General features: G+C 53.8%; 7 protein-coding genes across 8 annotated transcripts; 5 read left to right on the forward strand and 2 right to left on the reverse strand.

The window, feature by feature from the left end:
- The first annotated feature begins 1 nt into the window (after window position 1).
- H310_07003 lies at window positions 2–2,232 on the forward strand. Of its 2 annotated transcripts, XM_008872270.1 has the most exons (10): window positions 2–348; window positions 401–442; window positions 496–906; window positions 950–1,030; window positions 1,090–1,184; window positions 1,237–1,324; window positions 1,383–1,556; window positions 1,606–1,734; window positions 1,782–1,874; window positions 1,923–2,232. In XM_008872270.1, exons 1-10 carry the CDS (start codon window positions 16–18, stop codon window positions 2,157–2,159), a joined length of 1,683 nt encoding a protein of 560 aa, XP_008870492.1. In that variant the 5' UTR covers window positions 2–15; the 3' UTR covers window positions 2,160–2,232. The 2 variants fall into 2 exon arrangements, with proteins under 2 accessions (XP_008870492.1, XP_008870493.1); XM_008872271.1 differs by having other exon boundaries at window positions 1,383–1,734.
- On the reverse strand, window positions 1,236–2,866 carry H310_07004 (hypothetical protein). Its single transcript, XM_008872272.1, has 3 exons — window positions 2,759–2,866; window positions 2,651–2,703; window positions 1,236–2,599 (listed from the first exon to the last, which is right to left on the reverse strand). The coding sequence occupies exons 1-3, from the start codon at window positions 2,856–2,858 to the stop codon at window positions 2,198–2,200; spliced, it is 555 nt and encodes a 184-aa protein (XP_008870494.1). The 5' UTR covers window positions 2,859–2,866; the 3' UTR covers window positions 1,236–2,197.
- Window positions 2,867–2,981: 115 nt separating this feature from the next.
- Window positions 2,982–5,039, forward strand: H310_07005 (hypothetical protein). Its single transcript, XM_008872273.1, has one exon. It carries the CDS (start codon window positions 3,037–3,039, stop codon window positions 4,843–4,845), a length of 1,809 nt encoding a protein of 602 aa, XP_008870495.1. The 5' UTR covers window positions 2,982–3,036; the 3' UTR covers window positions 4,846–5,039.
- Window positions 5,040–5,152: 113 nt separating this feature from the next.
- H310_07006 (hypothetical protein) lies at window positions 5,153–8,526 on the forward strand (the record flags this gene model as incomplete). The annotated part of the gene is made up of 6 exons (XM_008872274.1): window positions 5,153–5,552; window positions 5,601–5,857; window positions 5,905–6,357; window positions 6,408–6,701; window positions 6,784–6,948; window positions 7,000–8,526. 6 exons carry the CDS (start codon window positions 5,153–5,155, stop codon window positions 8,524–8,526), a joined length of 3,096 nt encoding a protein of 1,031 aa, XP_008870496.1.
- Window positions 8,527–8,648: 122 nt separating this feature from the next.
- Window positions 8,649–12,020, forward strand: H310_07007 (hypothetical protein). The gene is made up of 5 exons (XM_008872275.1): window positions 8,649–8,947; window positions 9,003–9,259; window positions 9,306–9,749; window positions 9,797–10,261; window positions 10,308–12,020. The coding sequence occupies exons 1-5, from the start codon at window positions 8,689–8,691 to the stop codon at window positions 11,874–11,876; spliced, it is 2,994 nt and encodes a 997-aa protein (XP_008870497.1). The 5' UTR covers window positions 8,649–8,688; the 3' UTR covers window positions 11,877–12,020.
- On the reverse strand, window positions 9,381–13,752 carry H310_07008 (hypothetical protein). The gene is made up of 9 exons (XM_008872276.1): window positions 13,522–13,752; window positions 13,331–13,474; window positions 12,967–13,281; window positions 12,718–12,912; window positions 12,463–12,669; window positions 12,221–12,399; window positions 12,038–12,161; window positions 9,500–11,976; window positions 9,381–9,445 (listed from the first exon to the last, which is right to left on the reverse strand). Exons 1-8 carry the CDS (start codon window positions 13,723–13,725, stop codon window positions 11,839–11,841), a joined length of 1,506 nt encoding a protein of 501 aa, XP_008870498.1. The 5' UTR covers window positions 13,726–13,752; the 3' UTR covers window positions 9,381–9,445; window positions 9,500–11,838.
- Window positions 13,753–16,988: 3,236 nt separating this feature from the next.
- Window positions 16,989–18,366, forward strand: H310_07009 (hypothetical protein). The gene has a single exon (XM_008872277.1). The coding sequence runs from the start codon at window positions 17,003–17,005 to the stop codon at window positions 18,284–18,286; it is 1,284 nt and encodes a 427-aa protein (XP_008870499.1). The 5' UTR covers window positions 16,989–17,002; the 3' UTR covers window positions 18,287–18,366.
- Window positions 18,367–18,403: the final 37 nt, after the last annotated feature.

Genomic DNA, 18,403 nt, shown 5'->3' on the forward strand with positions numbered 1-18,403 from the left:
ACGCCGTTGGAGTGAATGGGTCGAGTGGCGGCACCAGGGTGGAGCGACGATGGCGACGACGTCTGCGTCAGCAAAGTCCATGGGCACCGCGGCACAAGCTACCCTCGGGATACACCTGCCTCGCTTCTCTCGCCTCGTTTCGCCGATTCGAAGAGATGCGACGTGTACAAACACGAAGTTTCGTATGTCGACAACCTCATGACATCCTTGCAACTCGTGGTGTTGAACTGCGAACAGTGTGCTCTCCAAAACACAAAACGAAATCCGCATATGCCAGAGAAGGTTGGTGCGCATCAAGGTGATCTTGCGAGAACTCTCGTGTCCGACGCTAGCGCCATCACCCGAAGTGTACGTCGCAATTGCGAATGTTGCACAATCGATAAAGGACGATGCTGCGTAGTATTCATCCCTGCAAAAGTGTGCTGAAGTCGAGCTGGAAAAGGTAGGCATGGCGCGGGTGACTTGCCCAATTATTGACATCCCCGTGCCATGCAGGTGAAGCGAGAGCGAGCTGACAAGTTCTCTGTGATCTCGCAAAACGTCAAGCGCCTTGAAATTCAAATCAAGGCCGCTGCTCCTCCTCCAAAGCCCGCGGCGGTCGTGACGACCCCAGAGGTCAAACCTGCTGTCGCCGAAGAGCCGCCGTCTCCACCTCGGACCCCACCCGCAACGCCGCTTGCGTCCAGCCCAGCGCCGTCAATCCCACCGACTACAGTGACCTCTCTCGCACCCAAGATCGTCCCAGAGAAGCCGCAAGAAGTTGCTCGCCCCGCATCTCCAGAATTGTATATCGTCACTGCCAAGGGCCGTATGGAAAACCTCACGACTCTCGAGGCTTCTATCGTCCCATTCGCAGACAACCAAGACCCTAACGTCAAGCGCATTCGAGTTCTTCTCAAGAAAAAGGTCCGTCCCTCATCATATCCTTCAGTTTTGTCATGCCAAGTAGCTCGGTGAAGCGTGCAACCAGATCGCGAACTCGCTTTCGTCCATCCGTCTTGTCGTCGATAAAATTCGCCAGGCGTTTGGGGTACACTAGCAGCCTCTTTGACTCGCCCCCAGCTAACAATGAGTCCATCCGTTGCCTAGGAAGCAAAAGCGGCGGGGGAGATATACTTTAACTTCGCACTCAACTTTGTCGCGTCCAAGATGGCGGCCCAAGTCCGCGTGTTGGCCGAAGTCAGGTACATACCACATACGATGAGTGCCATTTCTTGACTGGCGCTGGCTGGGCAGCTCGTGCTTTCCCATCGCCAACGTCGTGGCCATGTGCTGTGTCCACACACCCGAGTTGACCGATATCTTCTTGGCCCACATGCACACGGTACCATTTTCACCGCGTCGACCGATGCGCAAGTCCAGTAAGGACTGCTTTGGCGTAGATATGCCCGTACACGATTCCTCTCGTGCCCGTGCGAACGGAAGGCCAAACGGACGACGAATATCGAGTGTCGATTGGCATGGAGCGCGACGAGGCCAAAGGAACGTTTGAAGCGTTTGAAAAATACACACAACGCATGGCGATGGCCGTCGCCTTGGTCATGGCTGTCATGCAGGTACGTCGATCGATCGCATGTTTCAACGTATGCTCACGCAACATGGTAGACCCACCCGTATGACCGCCAGCCCCAGTCAACACACCTGACCATTGCAGACGCGTGGAGGTGGATGGCGCGGGTCGTGAACTCGGCGCCACATGCGATGACGGCCCCCGTCTTGCTCTCTGCTTTCGAGGTAGCGCTTTTTCAGATACGTCCATCGCACTGAGCAAATTCCCTGAGGTCGCCGGGTTCGAGTTGCATCGCCAATACAAGTCGCAGTTTCTCAAGCTCGCAAGTGTCGTTGAGTCGGCAGTCGTGCCCATCCTGAGTCGGGTACGTTCAGCATTATGTTGATTCTTGAGCTGATCGATGGCTCGCCAGGACGTGAAAAGCGGCGGGGCGGCCACTTTAGCTCGGTTGACTACAATCCTCACCCAACGCGGGTTTCAAATTGAGCCGGAAGGGCGAAATCCCACCGAATCCAAGGTCACCGAAGCAGATGAAGAAAAGACCGCCAACGATGACGTCTCGCCCGGGTACGGGTCGTCGCGGTATAGCAACAATTATTCGGGCGGCGGTGGCCGTGGACGCGGCAGAGGTCGAGGAAGTTATCGCTGACGGAATGGGACCACGTCGCGCCTTTATTTGAGAATTCTTTATTCGGTGGCAAACTTTGCCACGAGTTGCTGGAGTTGCTCTGCTCGCGCGAGTTCCGACTTGACGTTGTTCCCAATGAACCACACAGTCATGGCCGCACACACATAGTACACGGCGCACAACGGAATGGAGTTTCGGATGAAAGTAGAGGCGACGCCGTACACACGCAATAGCAACCACATCCCCGTGTGGACAACGCACAGAGAAAAGCACAATGAGTGCCCTGTACCAGTCGCCAAGACGAGCTCCTTGACAGAGTAGATGGCAGCACATGACACCAGCTTCATCAAGACAAGCACAGCAAGGACACCTGCGGTCTCCGCGGTGTTCGACGCCACCGTCGTCAACAGCACATACAGCTCGTACACGGCCAACATATACGCCAAGGCGGCAATCATTTGCTACACGAACTGTACATGAATCGCTGCCACTCGTTCACTGATCGGCCCTACCTTCCAGAATTGGTTGAACGCATCCACGTTGTCCTGCGACTGGCGCAGGTGATCTGTGCGTCCCCACACTACAGTTAGATGCAAAAGCCTGGACGGAATGCAGTTTACCGCTCAAGGGCGACGTCGAGGTGTAGCTGGATGTCTCCACGTCGAACGCGTCGTCGTGGGTAATGCCCGCGAAGCGGCGTTTGCGACTCCGAAGTCCCATGGCAAAACTTTCAAATTTGAAATCGCTTTCTAATACAACGTTTTAGTAGTCGCGTTCGAATAGTACTACTACACCGCAAATTCGAATAAATCAGTCTGTGAAAATTAATAAACTCGTCTTGATCGCAAGATTCTCGAATTTTGTTGTTGGCCAAGGACGCGCGGTGGAGCTCGCCGCGATGGAAAACGATCCATATGCACAAGAAGAAGAGATGGAGCGTGAAGCCCTCATGCGTGCGTCCTTCCAGCCCATGAAAAAGTGGTATGCCGACCACCCCGAACATTCTGAGACGTATGGACCGTTCCCGTTGTTTTGGCAAGATTTGAAGACGTGGGGTCCTCATCGCGACGTTCAACGCTTGTTTCTCAAAGCTACCGAAACGGCCAGTGACAGTCAGAAGGCGAGCCCCGAAGACGGTGGTGATAGTGGTGCCAAGCCTGAGCAACCCATTGAGGAAGATGCAGCAGCCAAGGGAAAACGTCGTCGGAAAAGCAAATGGGATCAGGACGGCGATGAACCATCAAATGAAACCCCCACGACCATAAATGCGACGGCACCTGCGCGAAAGAGTCGCTGGGGCGCTGCCGTGGAGTCGAACGAAACAGAAGAAGCACCTCCAGCAGCCCCCAAGAAGAAGAGCCGATGGGCGCCAGTCGGATCGTCAGCCGATGGACCAGCAGTAATGTCCGCTGCCGAACAGCAATCGATCGTGTTGCGGGCAAAGCTAGATGCTCTTGCGTTGAAAATGGCGACAGTGGTGCAGGACGCTGCGATTATATCCAAGGATCCGAATCGATCTCCGTCACCTCCCCCAGTCTACGACTCGATGGGGAAGAAGCTGAACACGAGAGAGGCGCGCATGCGCGCGGCATACGAAAGCCAGCGCATGGATATCATCGGTCAGTTGGTCCAGGTGAACCCGCTTTTCAAGCCACCGCCAGAGTACTTGCGCGCGCGGCTGCAGCGGAAGCTCCCAATTCCGCACAAGGAGTACCCCACTTATAACTTCATTGGGCTTATCATTGGACCGCGCGGGAACACTCAAAAGCGCATGGAAAAGGAATTCAATTGCCGCATCGCGATTCGAGGACGGGGAAGCGTCAAAGAAGGCTCCAAGGGCAAGAAAATGATGTCGGACGACCACGAAGAGCTCCATGTCCTGATCACAGGCGACCGCGAAGAAGACATTGAGCGTGCAGCAAAGGAAGTGGCCCGTTTGTTGGAGCCCATTGATGACACGAACAATGCCCACAAGCAAAAGCAACTGCGCGAACTGGCACTAATCAACGGGACCCTGCGAGACGACGACTACTGCCATATTTGTGGGGAGAAGGGCCATCGGCAATGGGAGTGTCCGAATCGTGATAAGGCGTTCAAACCAGTTGACGTGCGCTGCGCAATCTGCGGGGACACGAGCCATCCCACGAGCGATTGTACCCAAAAGGGCGGCGAAGACAAAGCCGTCATCGACAAGGAGTACTTGTCCTTTATGGAGCAATTGGGCGAATCCAAACCAAACGTTATTTCAACGGCGACAATTACCGCGACCACCACCACAGAAACCCCGCCGGCGACGACCCAAGCGACCGCGCAGGGCTGGAATGGGGCCGCCACTGTTACACCAGTTGCGATTGGGACGACGCCCGAAACAGCATTCCCTCCCCCCACTGCTGCCACGGCCGCAGTAGCCGTGGGTTACGGCGGGTACTACAGCCAACAAGCCCAATGGGATCCAGTTTCACAGCAATGGGTCGCGCCTGCCGCCGCTGCTGTGTCCCCTGAAATTGCCGCCTACTACGCCCAGTACTTCGCCGCTGGCTGGACGCTGCAGCATGGGGTATGGTACGATGCAACTGGAACTCCACAAGGATATGCCCAAGAAGTGCCGCAGGGGTATGCCCACGAGCAGTACCAACAACAGCAGCCAGAAACGAGTGACCAAAAGCCCACCGACGCCCAGCACTTCATGAATACCATGAGTAATTGAGGGGCTATTCGTAGTACATGGCTGTTTGAAATGTCAGCGATAAACGCACTTCCAAACTTTGCCCGCCACCGAGGTAGTGGAAGCGGCGAATTTTTCTGTATCACTTTGATGCTTTACAGTGTCATTTTGGATTGATCCGACCCCACGTCGTTGGATTTTCTCTTAAAAATGTGTCAAAAAATTGCTGGTTGGTGGAATTCGACACGTTGAAATAGGAGCACCTTGCACGCGCATCATGACGGCATCCTTCGAGTAAGTTGCATGCCTCTCCCCACAGTGATCGTCGCTTGCCGATCCTGAGCATGCCATGCTTAATAGCATCGACTCCACCAAGTCACCCAACGACAAGAAGCACTATCGCTTGCTCACGTTGGAGAACGACCTGCAAGTTCTGTTGATCCAGTTTCAACCTAACACAGACGATGACGATGGCGGCTGTGACGAGGATGCTCAGAGCGGAGATGACGACGATGACAGCGACGATGGAAAAAACGACGGACAAGACGAAGGCTCTGACGACGAAGATGACGACATGGATGCGAGTACCAGTGGACGGCGTTCGGACGTGTCGATGGGAGGTCATACCAAGGAAAAGTCGTCGTCCAGCCGTCGTGCAGGTGCATGCTTGACAGTAGGCGTCGGAAGCTTCTTCGAGCCACAAGACCTCGGGGGCTTGGCTCACTACTTGGAGCACATGCTGTTCATGGGTACGACATGTTGTTCGCGAGTTGCGCTGTGAACACCAACATCCATAGGGAGCGAGAAATACCCCGATGAGAACGAATTCGAATCGTTCTTGAGTGCTCATGGCGGCTACAGCAACGGAGAGACTGACTGCGAGCGCACGAGCTACGTGTTTGAGGTCGGCCCGGATCACTTGGAGCGCGCCCTCGACATGTTTGCACACTTTTTCATTTCGCCACTCATGAAAGCCGACGCAATGGACCGAGAGTTGTGCGCCATCGAGTCCGAGTTCAACCAGGCGACTCAAAGCGATCAAATTCGTCTGCAGGTACGTCGGTATTGCCTCGTGCTTGGAAGCTGACCATTGCCGTGCAGCAAGTTCTCGCTGCCACGTCCGACGTAACCCATCCGTTCCATCACTTCAACTGGGGCAACATCAAGTCTCTCCGTGATATCCCTCTGTCTCAACAAATCGACGTTCGCGCTAGAGTGCTGGATTTTTACAACACCCAGTACTCCGCCAACCTGATGAAGCTCGTCGTGTGCGGCCACGACCCACTCGACGACATGGAGTCGTGGGTCCGTCGATCGTACACCCCCATCAAGAACAAGTATATTGCGCCGCGCTCGTTTGCAGCACTGCCCCCGCCGTTCGGCAAATGTGCCGATGCCCGCCCTGCACAATGCAAAATCCTTCCGCTCAAATCCATCCACTCGGTCTCACTCTTGTGGTTTCTGCCGCCCTTGACTGGCCACAACCACCTGAAGCCGCACGATTACGTTGCGTCCATCTTGGGCCACGAAAGCGAAGGATCGATTTTGTTTTTGGTACCCGTGTTTTTCGACCGATGAATCACGCAGACTGACCGTGTCGGTAGCTCAAGAGTCTTGGGTGGGGTCTCTCCATGTCGGCAGGTCTCACGGAAGATCACGGCTACGACTACGGAACGTTTGGAAGCGTCTTCACGATCGAAATCAAGCTTACGCTCGATGGCCTGGCGCACTATACCGACGTAGTGACAATCGTGTTTCAGTTCCTCAGCATGATGAACGCGAGTCCGTTGCCAGCGTGGATATTTGACGAAGCCAGGGCCATTTCGGAATTGAATTTTCAATTTCAAGAAGATCAAGATGCAATGGAACAATGCGAGGAAATGGCCGCGTTGATGCAGGTGCGACCACCTCTCGTGCTGGGCGAATACAAAGAAAGACAAACCGGACTGCCATGCCTGACTCGAATCCTTGTCGCGCTAGGGCATGTACCAAATCCCTGCGCAAGACCTCCTGCAAACGAACGTGATCAAAGGGGTTTTTGATGCAGCGAGTGTGCACTCAGCAGTCTTGCAGCACCTGACGGTCGAAAACGTTCGCGTGCATGTTGTGTCGAGCTCATTTGCAGATGCGGCCGTGGCGTTCAAGGTACCGCTTCCCGCTGAGAGTATGTTGTGCGCTGACTCGATTGCGCGTCAGGAAGAAGAGTGGTTTGGGGTCAAGTACATTTACGAGCCGATCACGTCGGATGTAGTCGCCGCGTGGTCCAACTGCGGCGTGAACGCCAAGCTGCGGTACCAAGACCCGAATCCGTTCATCCCGACCGACCTGTCTTTGGTCCCGCTCGACTCGAACGACGATCTTGGAAACGCCCCTCGGCGCATTCACGGCGACGCCGTCTGGTACCATTCCGGTGCGCCGTTTCGGACCCCCCGGGCCCACGTTGTGTGCTATGTGGCAAACCCGAACATTGTTGAATCTGCCAAGTCCATGATGGCCAGCGAGCTTTACCTCCGCCTCGTCAAAGACTCGCTGAACGCTTACTCGTACCACGCGCAAGTGGCGCAATTGACGTTTGATCTGCACGTCAAAGAGGCCGGGTTTGAGTTATTTGCATGCGGCTTCAACGATAAGCTCCCTCAGCTCGTACGTGTCATGGTGAACCAGCTTGTGGCTCTCGACTTGATCGAGTCCCGATTTGACGTGATCAAAGAAGAGCTCGTCCGTCAATACCAGAACGCGCTGCACAAAGGCCAAACAAAGGCCAAGTTTTTGAGGCTGCATCTTCTAATTGACACGTCGTTTTCGCACCAAGAACTCGTCAACGAGTTAGTTCCGTTCACTGTACAAGACATGCGTGCCTTCATCGCGCACGATCTGTGGCGTTTAGGGGCCCGAGTCGTGGGGATGGTGCACGGAAACCTGTCGAAAGCTAACGCTATCGAACTCATCCACGGAATGTCCGCGACAATCGCCAACGTGGCGCCACCCGTGGCGAAAGGACACGAGTGGGTCCCGCGCCTCGTCCGTGCCATTGCCCCGTCGTCCAACACGATCGTTTGGGACACGAGCGAACACGACCAAGACGTGAATACAGTGTGCGAATTCTATTTCCAGATGACAAACCACACGATCGAAGGCCTGGCGCTAGCAGACTTGCTGCATTCGATCATGGAAGAGCCGTTGTTTGACGTGCTTCGGACCCAGAAGCAACTGGGGTATGAAGTGTCATGCACGGTGCGAGTGACCCATGGCATCTTGGGGTTTGGCATTACGGTCGTGTCGTCATCGACGACGTCCGCGTCGATTGCAGCCGAAATCGATGCGTTTCTAGACGGATTCCGCCAAACGCTCGACGACATGCCGGCGAGCGAATTTCAAGCGCACGTTGACTCGCAAGTCCAGCTGAAACTCGAACCCGACGTGACCATGATGGCCGCGACCGATCGATTCTGGACGGAGATTTCGACACAACGTTGGGCGTTTGACCTGAACAAGGACTTGGCCACGTGGCTGCAATCCCAGCACTGCACCAAGCCAAAGCTCATTCGGTTCTTTTCCAAGTGGTTTGGTCCAACTGCCCGGAAGCTGCAAGTGCGCATTGTCGGCCAGAACGCATCCACCCGACAGAACGACGTGCCTCCGGCGACTTGCGTGCGGTCTAGCGGCATCGTGCAGCTCAAGGCGTCGCTGGCCCTGCACAACGAGTCCAAAACGATCAAGTAGACGATGTAGCCTTACTCGGAACGCGATGCCACTTCCCTCCATGTCATTCGACAGTATGGAAATCGTAGTCCAGCAAGCTCATGGAGACCCACATCGCTTCGTCGGCACATTCTATATTAAGGCGCAACGAGATTTTCCAGACGGTCATTAATCGTCTCCACGATGTCGAGCATGTCACTGGATGCATTCAAGTCTCCAAACGACAGGCGGCTGTACCGACTGACTGTCCTGCCCAACGGACTCCAGGTGCTGCTGATCCAATGTCAGTCTGGCGGGGACTTGTCCTTTGACGATGGTTCAGTGATCGGGGTCCATGGCGCTGCACACGGCGCTGCATGTGTCACCGTCGAAGTCGGCAGCTTTGCAGATCCGCCTCATCTACAAGGCTTGGCCCACTATGTGGAGCACATGCTGTTTTTGGGTACGCTACCGCTCACGCATCCATGCTGTGCATCGTGCTCACGTTGGAATTTCAGGCAGCACAAAGTACCCCGATGAAAACGAGTTTGAGGCGTACTTGAGCACGCATGGCGGGTACACCAACGCCACAACAGACTGCGAATCGACGTCGTTCGTGTTTGAAGTAAATGCAGCGGGGTTCGAGCATGCGCTCGACATGTTTGCCAACTTTTTTGTCGCCCCGCTTCTCCATGTCAACGCGATGGAGCGGGAGCTGTGTGCCATCGCCTCGGAGTTTCAGCTGGCATCGCAGAACGATCACGTTCGCATGCAGGTACGGCAAACGGAACCCACTACGTGGTACCAACACGGAGTGTTAGCAAGTGCTATGTTGGCTGTCACCACGTAGCCACCCGTACCACAACTTCAGCTGGGGAAATCAACTGAGCCTTGGCCCACAACCTGGCAAGACGAGCATGGCCGACACGAACACAGCCCTTCGCGAGTTCTTTGAGAAGTACTACACGGCCAACGCGATGAAACTTGTGGTGTGTTCGACGCAAGACCTCGATACCTTGGAAGCGTGGGCAGCGAACTCGTTTGGTGCTGTGCGGACGGGACGGGCTACTCCATCCTACCGACAAGACGGATCGCCCTTCCATGCGATTCAGTCCCAGCTCATCAAGATGATTCCGCTCCGAGATATGCATGCCATGCACATTTACTTTGCCTTGCCGCCGCTGCTGGGCCTTCACCGCCAGAAGCCAGCAGAGTACATCCGGTACATCGTCAGCAACGAGTGCAACGGGTCGCTCATCTCGACGGTGCATGCCGGACCCAGTTGAAAACTCCTCATCCGTCTCGCTCGTAGTTGACAAAGGTCGGGTGGGCGACAGCGATTGTCGCGGGGGTGTCCGACACCGACGGCTACGAGTCTGGGTCGTACGGTTCCCAGTTCGAAGTTGAGCTCACGCTGAGCGACCAAGGGATTGAGCACTGGGACGAGATTGTCGAGCACGTGTTTGCGTGTGTAAACTTGCTCAAGCAGTGCCCCGACCTACCCGCGTGGGTCTTTGACGAGTTGAAGGCGTCGTCGGAGCTAGCGTTCTTGTACAACGAACCAGTCGATCCCCTCGTGGCGTGCAAAGAGTTGTCCCGGCTAATGCAATCCCGAAACAGCGTCCCTCTCGACGACCTCCTCCGAACAAGTTTGTTTCAAGGCCCGTTCCAACCGGATCTGGTGCGGCTGCTGCTGCCGGCGTTTTCGGTCAAGAGTCTTCGGGTGGTTCTCCTGTCGAGCTCGTTCGAGGATGACAGAGACGTCATGTGGACAAAGGTGTGTGGCTGTGGTGCGACCAGCATGCGTCACGAGCTGGGTGTAGGAGCCATGGTTTGGCACGCGCTATACTTGCGAAACCATCGACCCGCGCCTGGAAGACACGTGGAGTCAGTCGAATCCCATCCATGCGCAATGGCCATGGCGAAATCCATACATCCCGACGGATTTCCGATTGATGATGGCTCCATCGACCACGGCAATGGTGGTGCCGTATCGAGTTCGCGGCCACGACGACTTGTGGGTCCTGCCTGACTTGACATGTGGTAGTCCCCGCGTGAATGCGTGCATCCATGTCGCGCTTCCGACGGTACACCGATCGGTGGACGCTCTCGCCTGTGCCCTGATGTACTGCGAAGTGGTCAATCACGCCCTCCGGGAGCACCGATACCTCGCCGAGTGCGCTGAAATGGTCTTTGACTTGACTGTGCACGATTTCGACTTGGAAGTGTTGTGTCGTGGGTACAGCCAGCACATCGGGACTCTCTTGTCGATGATCTTTCAAACCCTCGCGGCTGGCACCGTCGACGTGACTCGATTTGATACGCTTCGTCGTGTATTTGTGCAAAACCTGCACAACAAAGATTTGGAGCCAAGCGAGAAGTCCCGGCACTTGCGCTTGCTTGTGCTCGACAGCACTGCAGTCGAGACACACGGCATTTGCGCGGCAGTCGAAGCCATGTCTGCCAGCACGCTCGCATCGTTCGTCAAGTCAGACATGTTTACCAACGCGCGCATCACAGGATTCTTCCATGGCAATGTCGACGACACGTGCGCTGAAGCGATGTGGGCACTGGTGAAGCAGCACGTTGCAACCGCCACGGCGCGAAGTTCCGACGCGCCAAGCATCCACACTCTGGACAAAAAGCCCCACGCACTGGTCCTTCCTACGTCACCGTTGGGGCGAGGTATTCTCGTACGGCAGCCCAGCGAACACGTCGAGGAAGTCAACTCGTTCGTCGAAATCTACTACCAACTCGGTGTGCGGGACATCGCTTCGAACGCATACGCCAACCTGATCCAACACATCATGAACGAGCCCTTGTACTCTACCCTGCGGAGTCGCGATCAAATGGGATATGATGTCGGGTGCTGCGTGCGCAACACGCACGGCGTGCTTGGGTTCAGTATCTCGGTGCAATCGTCGGCATATTCGGCCAGCGAGATAGCTCTGCGCTTGGACAAGTTCGTCCATGTGGACTTTCCATACGTGTTAGAGAGCCTGGACGACGACACGTTTGAAGCACACGTCGCGGCGCGGAAAGCAGCGTGGCATCATGCGCACCGTGCCAATCTCGACACGGCAACGTCCTTGTACTGGGACGAGATCATCTCGCAACGATTCGAATTCAACTCAAGGGACTTGTTTCTGGACGTGTTGTCGACCGTCACCAAGGCCGACTGCATTGCACGATACCACGAATGGTTTGTCGTCGCAGCGACGAGGAAAAAGATGCGCGTGCACGTCGTGGGGCAGAACCACCGTGCCACCCACATACCATTCGAGTCGATTGTCGAGGAAGACGTGGCTCCCGCTGTTGTGACCGATCTGGCCGAGTTTAAACGATCTCGGCCTTCTATCCACCGTGCTTGCGGGCCGACGTGGTCTGTATAGCCAGGGGCTCCGCCTCGTCCTCCACGACCGAGTGTGTTTGCAAGATGGACTTGTACGCACGAATCGCAGCCTTCCCGCCGTTCAACACAATATCTTTTGTCTGCCAAACGCAAATACAACTGGTTCAGCAATATGTGTGGCGGGGGGGATTTCGTCCCAACCTCGTCGAGGAGCTTGATGGCGTGATGGGCGGTCTGCTGGTATTTGGCCACATCTTTTCGGTATTCCTCGTAGAGCTCGGCGGAGTGCTGGGCAAAGTTGACAGCCTGGCCTTTCTTTGAAAACCTATGGGTCGCAGTTACGCCTCCTGGTTATACCAACACGGGCGTGAAATGACCACGCACGCTTTGCGATATGTGTCTTCGCCTCCGACCAAACACCGTTCGATGGGCGTCGTGCGTCGCAGAAAGCATGGCTTCTTGAGTCCTTCTTTGTTGGTCGCCAGGTATTCTTTCACCAACGGACTCAGCTGCGCTGCATTGAATGACGCTCGTACTTGATGAACCCGCAGGTTCGTCGACGGCTATCAACCGAACAGGCGATTCTCGATCAACGATGTATTCTGTCGACGCGCCAACTACTTTACCATGGACAAGGTCAAGTCGCTCGCCGATTTGCGCAGCATGCCGTGCCGTGGCGTTTTCGCAGCCGCGTCGGTCGAGCTGTCGTGATATTTCACCTTTCCTGCAACGTCCTCGAGCAAGTCCTCTGGAAAATACTGCTTGCGCATCATTTGGACTGAGATGGGGCACAGTTTGAGGCCCAGGAGCAACTCGCACACGATGACAAAAACCTACACAGACGTCGATGTTGCGATCGAATCAGTCGGACGCTTGTTTACCTCGTGCTTGAAGTCGTGGACGTACAGGTGCCTTGACCCAGGAAACAGGTAGTGAAACCCACTGCAAATGGACCCTGCGATTGCGTAGGGGTAGATGCGAAAGATGAGGTCTTTGTTGAGACGCAATACGGACAGCATCTTGACATAGAGCGCGCAGATCGCTTCCATTGTTTTCTCCTGGTCGGCTTCCGAGTTCTGCGCGCGCGCGCCGTCAGCATGCATGTCGGTCCTGACTGCATGGTGTGGTACCTTTTGAAAAATCCGACTAAAGACGAGCCAAAAGATTTGCTCAAATTGTGTGCACGAGAGGTCGGTCAAGGCAAACCGCTTGAACGTTTTCTTGCCTTGGACGATCCGCATTTTTTCGATCGTGTGGGACAAAAGGAGCTTCGCGTTGAGTTCGATGTTGCGTTTGTTATGGGTGTCGGACGCCGTCAAGATGCTATCGACCGTGCGGGTGACGTGGCGCTCGATGCTGACCTGGAGCTGCTTCTCCAGCTGCGCACGCTTGTTCCGTCGCGTCTCCGACTTGAGCATATCGGCTTTCGATTTCTTCATCGTTTTCTGGGCACGCAGCATAAACGTCGTGCCTGTCGACGAAGAGAGTGCTTACATTACGAGTCCGGAGCTTCTCATCGGGGCCAAACAAGCGTTCGAGGAGGAGTTGGTTGCGGGCGTTTCCAGCCAGCGCGGACGTGCGCAGCCGCCCGGTCGTGGTCACGTGGTGTATTTCATACGGGTCGGGGAGTCCAGACACCTACAGCCGTTCCGCTCAAGTGTTGTAGGAATGCTCTACCACCGTACCATTCGAGATGAATGGTTCAAATTTGCTTTCAAGTCGCATTCCAAGCCGTAGATTCTGTTCTCAGCAACTGACCGCAGGGAATCAAGTCGGCTCTGAACAACGCCAATCATTTGGGCCGATATCACTTCCTTTTGCTGCAGCGTCTTCTTCGGCTCGTTGTCGTCATCCTCGAGCAGGACACTCTGCCGTCGGGCTGGCAACATCTCTGTTGGGGGCGACGCCGGTTTCGTCGAAACTCCCGATCAGCGAGAACGCTTCGTGACGGCGCACGTGCCTACGCTCACCTATAAAGCTTGTCCCAAGTGCATACATGACATTGCTGGAGGCGCGAGCTGCTGCATCACATGGACAGGGCTTTGCATCGTGGATGTCGAAATCTCACAAGTGTGAAATGCCCATACTCAGCCGCATGACAACGACACACACGCGAGTTAGTACTACTAATAGTACAACAACACGTCAATGTATTCATGCGGTGGACGAATTTTTTTCCACACCATGCACGGAGAGAAAATTTTGAACTTCTTTAAGTTATCGGTATTGAGAATACTTTTTGTGATTAACGCACTCCTCGACGTGAAAGCGAGCTACAGCAAGTAGCGTTAAACACGAATGTTGCATGTCAGACACTCTCAGGCGATTAAAAATGTTGACGCCAAAGTTTGCAAACTGCACAACATACGAAGGAGCAATTCACCACAAATTTTTTTGCAACGAGTGCTCCATCGATACACTGTTTGAATAGTGGCGAAGCACCTGATGGACCTCCTATCCGTGATAACAGCACAACTCAACGGACACGTGAAATCCCGTAATATCAAACCACGCCGATGGAATGTCCCATGGTTAGTCGCTCAATAGCTAGGTCTACTACAGTTATCGTTAACAAGTAAAAACACGGCAATACTGCTACAGTGCTGGCCATGCAAGTTTGGTATACGTCGTTTTCATGATGAACTCACCGAGGACACCGATCTAAGGCGTCCAAGCGATGTCAATGCCTTCCAGGTGAATAGGGTCCAGGTCTCCATAATTTCTCTTTGGTCTATATGGCTCGAAAACAATCAAAATCAATTTTTTGTGAATTGTTCACTTTATATTTGGCCAAGCAAGTTTGGTACAAAGCATATTCTGGTGCCATTTGAAAACAAAACGCTACCACATCACATAAACTCATTCTAGTACTTAGTGCTGGCCTCATTGCCTTGAAAGACGGCGATACAATGGGCTGTCATGGACGCCAACAGCTTCAAAAGGATGTCTTGGTCAATGGACTCACATTGACGCAAAATTTCGCGTTTGAGGTCTTCAACTCGCTCAAATTGACGTCCTCCTGTATACACTTTGCGTACCAAGATGCCCCAAACGTTTTCGATTGGGTTGAGATCTGGTGACAGGGCCGGCCAAGGCAAATGGGGACACCAATGTCCGTCAAAAATTCCTTCGTCTCATTGCTAGTGTGAATGCTCGCCTTGTCCTGTTGAAAAACGAACCCATCGGGGGGCGAAACATGAACAAAAGGCATCAGGTAGTTGGCGATAGTATCACGATACGCGGAGGAGCCTTGACGGCCTTCAAGCACAGCAACATCCGACTTCCCTTGACTTGAAATCGCAGCTCAAATCTTAACGCTTCCGCGCCGCTCTGGCGGCTCATGCAGGTCTGCTCTTCCTTGCGCATGTCATGCCAATAGAATTGCAGTCCGTCTGGCCCGTCCAGGTTAAACTTTTTCTCATCAGAGAAGACGACTTGGTTCCATCCCAACCCGAGGTCGACATGGCTTTTCGCCCACTCGACTCGAGCAAACTTGTGTGACGCTGTGAGCCTTGGCGCCGCCTTTCGTTTTTGTATTTCAGGTACGAAGTCTTGGCAAGTATACGACGCACCGTTCTAGCTGATACGCTAAGTTCCAGGTCGTGTTTAAGGCGACTGGAGCAAGAGGTGCCATCAGAGGCTGCTCGAAGTAGGCGCCTTTGCACGCGCACATTGAGTTTACAGTGTGCACCACCTCGCGAAAGAGTGCCATAGAGTTGCGGATCTGTAAGGTAACCATGAACGGTTGCTTTAGAGATTCCCAACTCTGTGGCAATCTTTCGGATGGACCATTTTGCCTTCCGAAAGGCCAAGATGGATCCACGGTCTTCGGGGGAAAGCAATTGGCCTTGCGGCATCTATTTTGGACGTATTAGTGATGATGATGGTATAGATGAACTTACCGTGGTGGTTTGATTGCTGCTGATATTGGTATGTGGTCGAATGGTCAATGTACCAAACTTGGTTGGCCAGGATTTTGAGCAGCCATTTTTTATTCTTCACATTACTCACCTAGTTTTTATCGGCTGTGACATCTAAAGCCACCAGTGTATTCAGCGTGTTGATTGGTACAAGTGGATTCAAATATCGCTCTGATTGGACAAATGTGAAGAATTTTATGAAGAATTTTGTGGTGTACCAAACTTGAATGACCAGCACTGTGATCGGTCATGTACGCCCACACGAGTCACAACTCATCATAACGATTCAATTGTCGTTTGCGCTGTCAATCAAAATCAACATTTCAGTGTCGAATCGTTGCGTGGCACGATTCAAATGTTCCATGACAAGGGCTTGTGTACCCCTACCATACCGCGCCGTTTCCAAGAAACGTTCTAAATGGTCGTGCCGCCCGTCGCAAGGCCTTCCTATCAGTGAAGACAATAAAGAAGTGATCGACCTATAGAGTCAAGCTTAAGAATCGTTGGACTGACAAGAGTCGATTTATGTGTGGCACAGATGTCTCGAAGAGCTCATGAAAGAGCGCCTTCTACCGACATTCAAAAGTTGGCGCAAGGGTATTTTGCTATCGGTTACTCTTGACGGAAAAACACTAGAAATTGGTCAAATTTGACGGAAAGGTTGATTCGACCCCCTAGCTCGACCTGTTTGAAGAACGATAAAACCTGCCCATCGACTTTAACTTACAACCAGAAAATGCATCTGCCAAGAAAATCAAGAACCTTGACCATCCCCGCCAAAGCCCCAATCTGAACGCTGTCGAGCGAATGTGGGAGTGCATGAAGCGCTGAGTTCGTTCCCATGCTACTTCATCGGTCGAAGGATATGCGAGATTGTGCTTGGGACGTGTGGGACGATAAAATGTCGAGGGATATTTTCACATTCTTGTCAGTAAGATGTACTTGGAGTAGAAATTTTTGAAAAACACTATATGTACGGTCATTTTCTTGAATCACCTACAAGCTTTAGACTCGAGACTTTGAGGGCATATTCACAATGAAGTCATCATCATATCAAGCGCTTAATGGCACGAATCATGCTGGAAAAACATGCTGAACATGCGATGGTCATCCGTAGTATTACTAAGTCATCATTGCTTGCAAAACTCAATAGGGAATACATATAACAAGTGAAAGGAGATGAATCCCTGCGATATATGCAACTTGACCAGGTTGTCCGGATAGAGTTGCAGGATTCATTGGGGCAATGGAGACGCCGACTCCTCCCCAGAAGCGTCCGCGGAACTCCGCCGCACCGTCGACGGGGAGCGGTGCCAAGGCCAAAGCAAAGGCCAAGGCACCTCCGGCAGCGAAGGCTGCATATGGATCTCAAGCTGCATCGGATACATCCACGCCGAACAATCACACCAGTTCAACCACTGTCGCGTCCAATGTTCCAGCCATGTATATGGGGTTGCCGATGTACATGCCGATCAATCCGTACTTAAAACGACCGCCGCTTACGATGCACGGCATGTCCATCGATCCCGCCAGCGCGATAGCGATGAACGCCAAGTCGAACGCGACCCAGAAAGGGGATGCATTGACCAGTGGCAAGGGAACGTCATCGTCCCCTGCAGGAACGCGGTACGACAGTTCCCTGGGTTTGCTCACCAAGAAGTTTGTGTCGCTCATTCAAAACGCAACCGACGGCAACTTGGATCTGAACCAGGCGGCAATCTCGTTGGGCGTGCAGAAGCGCCGCATTTACGACATCACGAATGTGCTGGAAGGCATTGGGTTGATTGAAAAGACGAGCAAAAACAATATTCACTGGAAAGCGGGGGCGAGTGGGGCGACTTGCTTGACGAGTGGCGGCGGCGGCGAATCGGAATCGGACAACGACGGCACCGCTGTGCCGTCTTCGCTGACCCGAATGGAAGAGTATTCCAAGGTGAATGAAGAAACGCAGAAGCTCGTGGAAGAAGAGAAGCTGTTAGAGCACTACATTCGCCACATGACAATCAGTGTGAAGCAGCTCAACGACGAAGGCGGAGGCGATGATGCGTCCGGCGGGTGCAGCTTCATTTCACATCAAGACATTCGCGCGATGGAGTCGCTGGCGGATCAGAGCATCATGGCAATCAAGGCGCCACCGGGGACGACGCTGGAAGTGCCCGACCCGGACGAAGGCATGCCTCCTGGAAGCCGAAGATTTCAGATCTTTCTCAAGAGCAACGAAGGCCCGGTGGATGTTTATTTAGTTAGCCAAGCATCTACTGTGCCCGACCCGACCGAGATGAAGAAGGAAGTGCCCCCGTCGCTGTCGTCGACCTTCCTCGGCAACATCAGCCACACCGACGCAGCGGGGCTTGGTGACTATGAAGATTCCGACTTCGACTCGGGCTTGTTCAAATTGGCGCCACTCAAAGCCGATCCCGACTTTTGCTTCAATTTGGACGACAACGAAGGCATTTCAGACTTTTTTGGCACGCACACGTTCCCCACGCATCCAGACGCAGCCCACGATGAAGACGAAGATAACTTTTAGTGTAACCTTATATAATGCATGGACCGCCGCGGACTGCGGTCCTCTCCGGACGGAGTCTGTTGGCTGGTGTGCCAAAGCATTCACGCGCTGGCTAGCCATTGTATGCCGCGCACAATG

This window comes from Aphanomyces invadans (assembly GCF_000520115.1).
Source record: "Aphanomyces invadans strain NJM9701 unplaced genomic scaffold supercont1.13, whole genome shotgun sequence".
Lineage (NCBI taxonomy): Eukaryota > Oomycota > Saprolegniomycetes > Saprolegniales > Verrucalvaceae > Aphanomyces > Aphanomyces invadans.

Coding starts and splice junctions, on each gene's coding strand:
- H310_07009 (XM_008872277.1), top strand. CDS start 17,003: ATGGAGACGCCGACTCCTCCCCAGAAGCGTCCGCGGAACTCCGCCGCA.
- H310_07005 (XM_008872273.1), top strand. CDS start 3,037: ATGGAAAACGATCCATATGCACAAGAAGAAGAGATGGAGCGTGAAGCC.
- H310_07008 (XM_008872276.1), bottom strand. CDS start 13,725: ATGTTGCCAGCCCGACGGCAGAGTGTCCTGCTCGAGGATGACGACAAC. Junction 13,475..13,521: donor TGAACCATTCATCTCGAATG/GTACGGTGGTAG, acceptor GAACGGCTGTAG/GTGTCTGGACTCCCCGACCC. Junction 12,913..12,966: donor TTAGTCGGATTTTTCAAAAG/GTACCACACCAT, acceptor GCGCGCGCGCAG/AACTCGGAAGCCGACCAGGA.
- H310_07007 (XM_008872275.1), top strand. CDS start 8,689: ATGTCGAGCATGTCACTGGATGCATTCAAGTCTCCAAACGACAGGCGG. Junction 9,750..9,796: donor ACGGGTCGCTCATCTCGACG/GTGCATGCCGGA, acceptor TCTCGCTCGTAG/TTGACAAAGGTCGGGTGGGC. Junction 10,262..10,307: donor GAGACGTCATGTGGACAAAG/GTGTGTGGCTGT, acceptor AGCTGGGTGTAG/GAGCCATGGTTTGGCACGCG.
- H310_07004 (XM_008872272.1), bottom strand. CDS start 2,858: ATGGGACTTCGGAGTCGCAAACGCCGCTTCGCGGGCATTACCCACGAC. Junction 2,704..2,758: donor CTCGACGTCGCCCTTGAGCG/GTAAACTGCATT, acceptor GGGGACGCACAG/ATCACCTGCGCCAGTCGCAG. Junction 2,600..2,650: donor CGTTCAACCAATTCTGGAAG/GTAGGGCCGATC, acceptor CAGTTCGTGTAG/CAAATGATTGCCGCCTTGGC.
- H310_07003 (XM_008872270.1), top strand. CDS start 16: ATGGGTCGAGTGGCGGCACCAGGGTGGAGCGACGATGGCGACGACGTC. Junction 443..495: donor CTGAAGTCGAGCTGGAAAAG/GTAGGCATGGCG, acceptor CGTGCCATGCAG/GTGAAGCGAGAGCGAGCTGA. Junction 1,875..1,922: donor TCGTGCCCATCCTGAGTCGG/GTACGTTCAGCA, acceptor ATGGCTCGCCAG/GACGTGAAAAGCGGCGGGGC.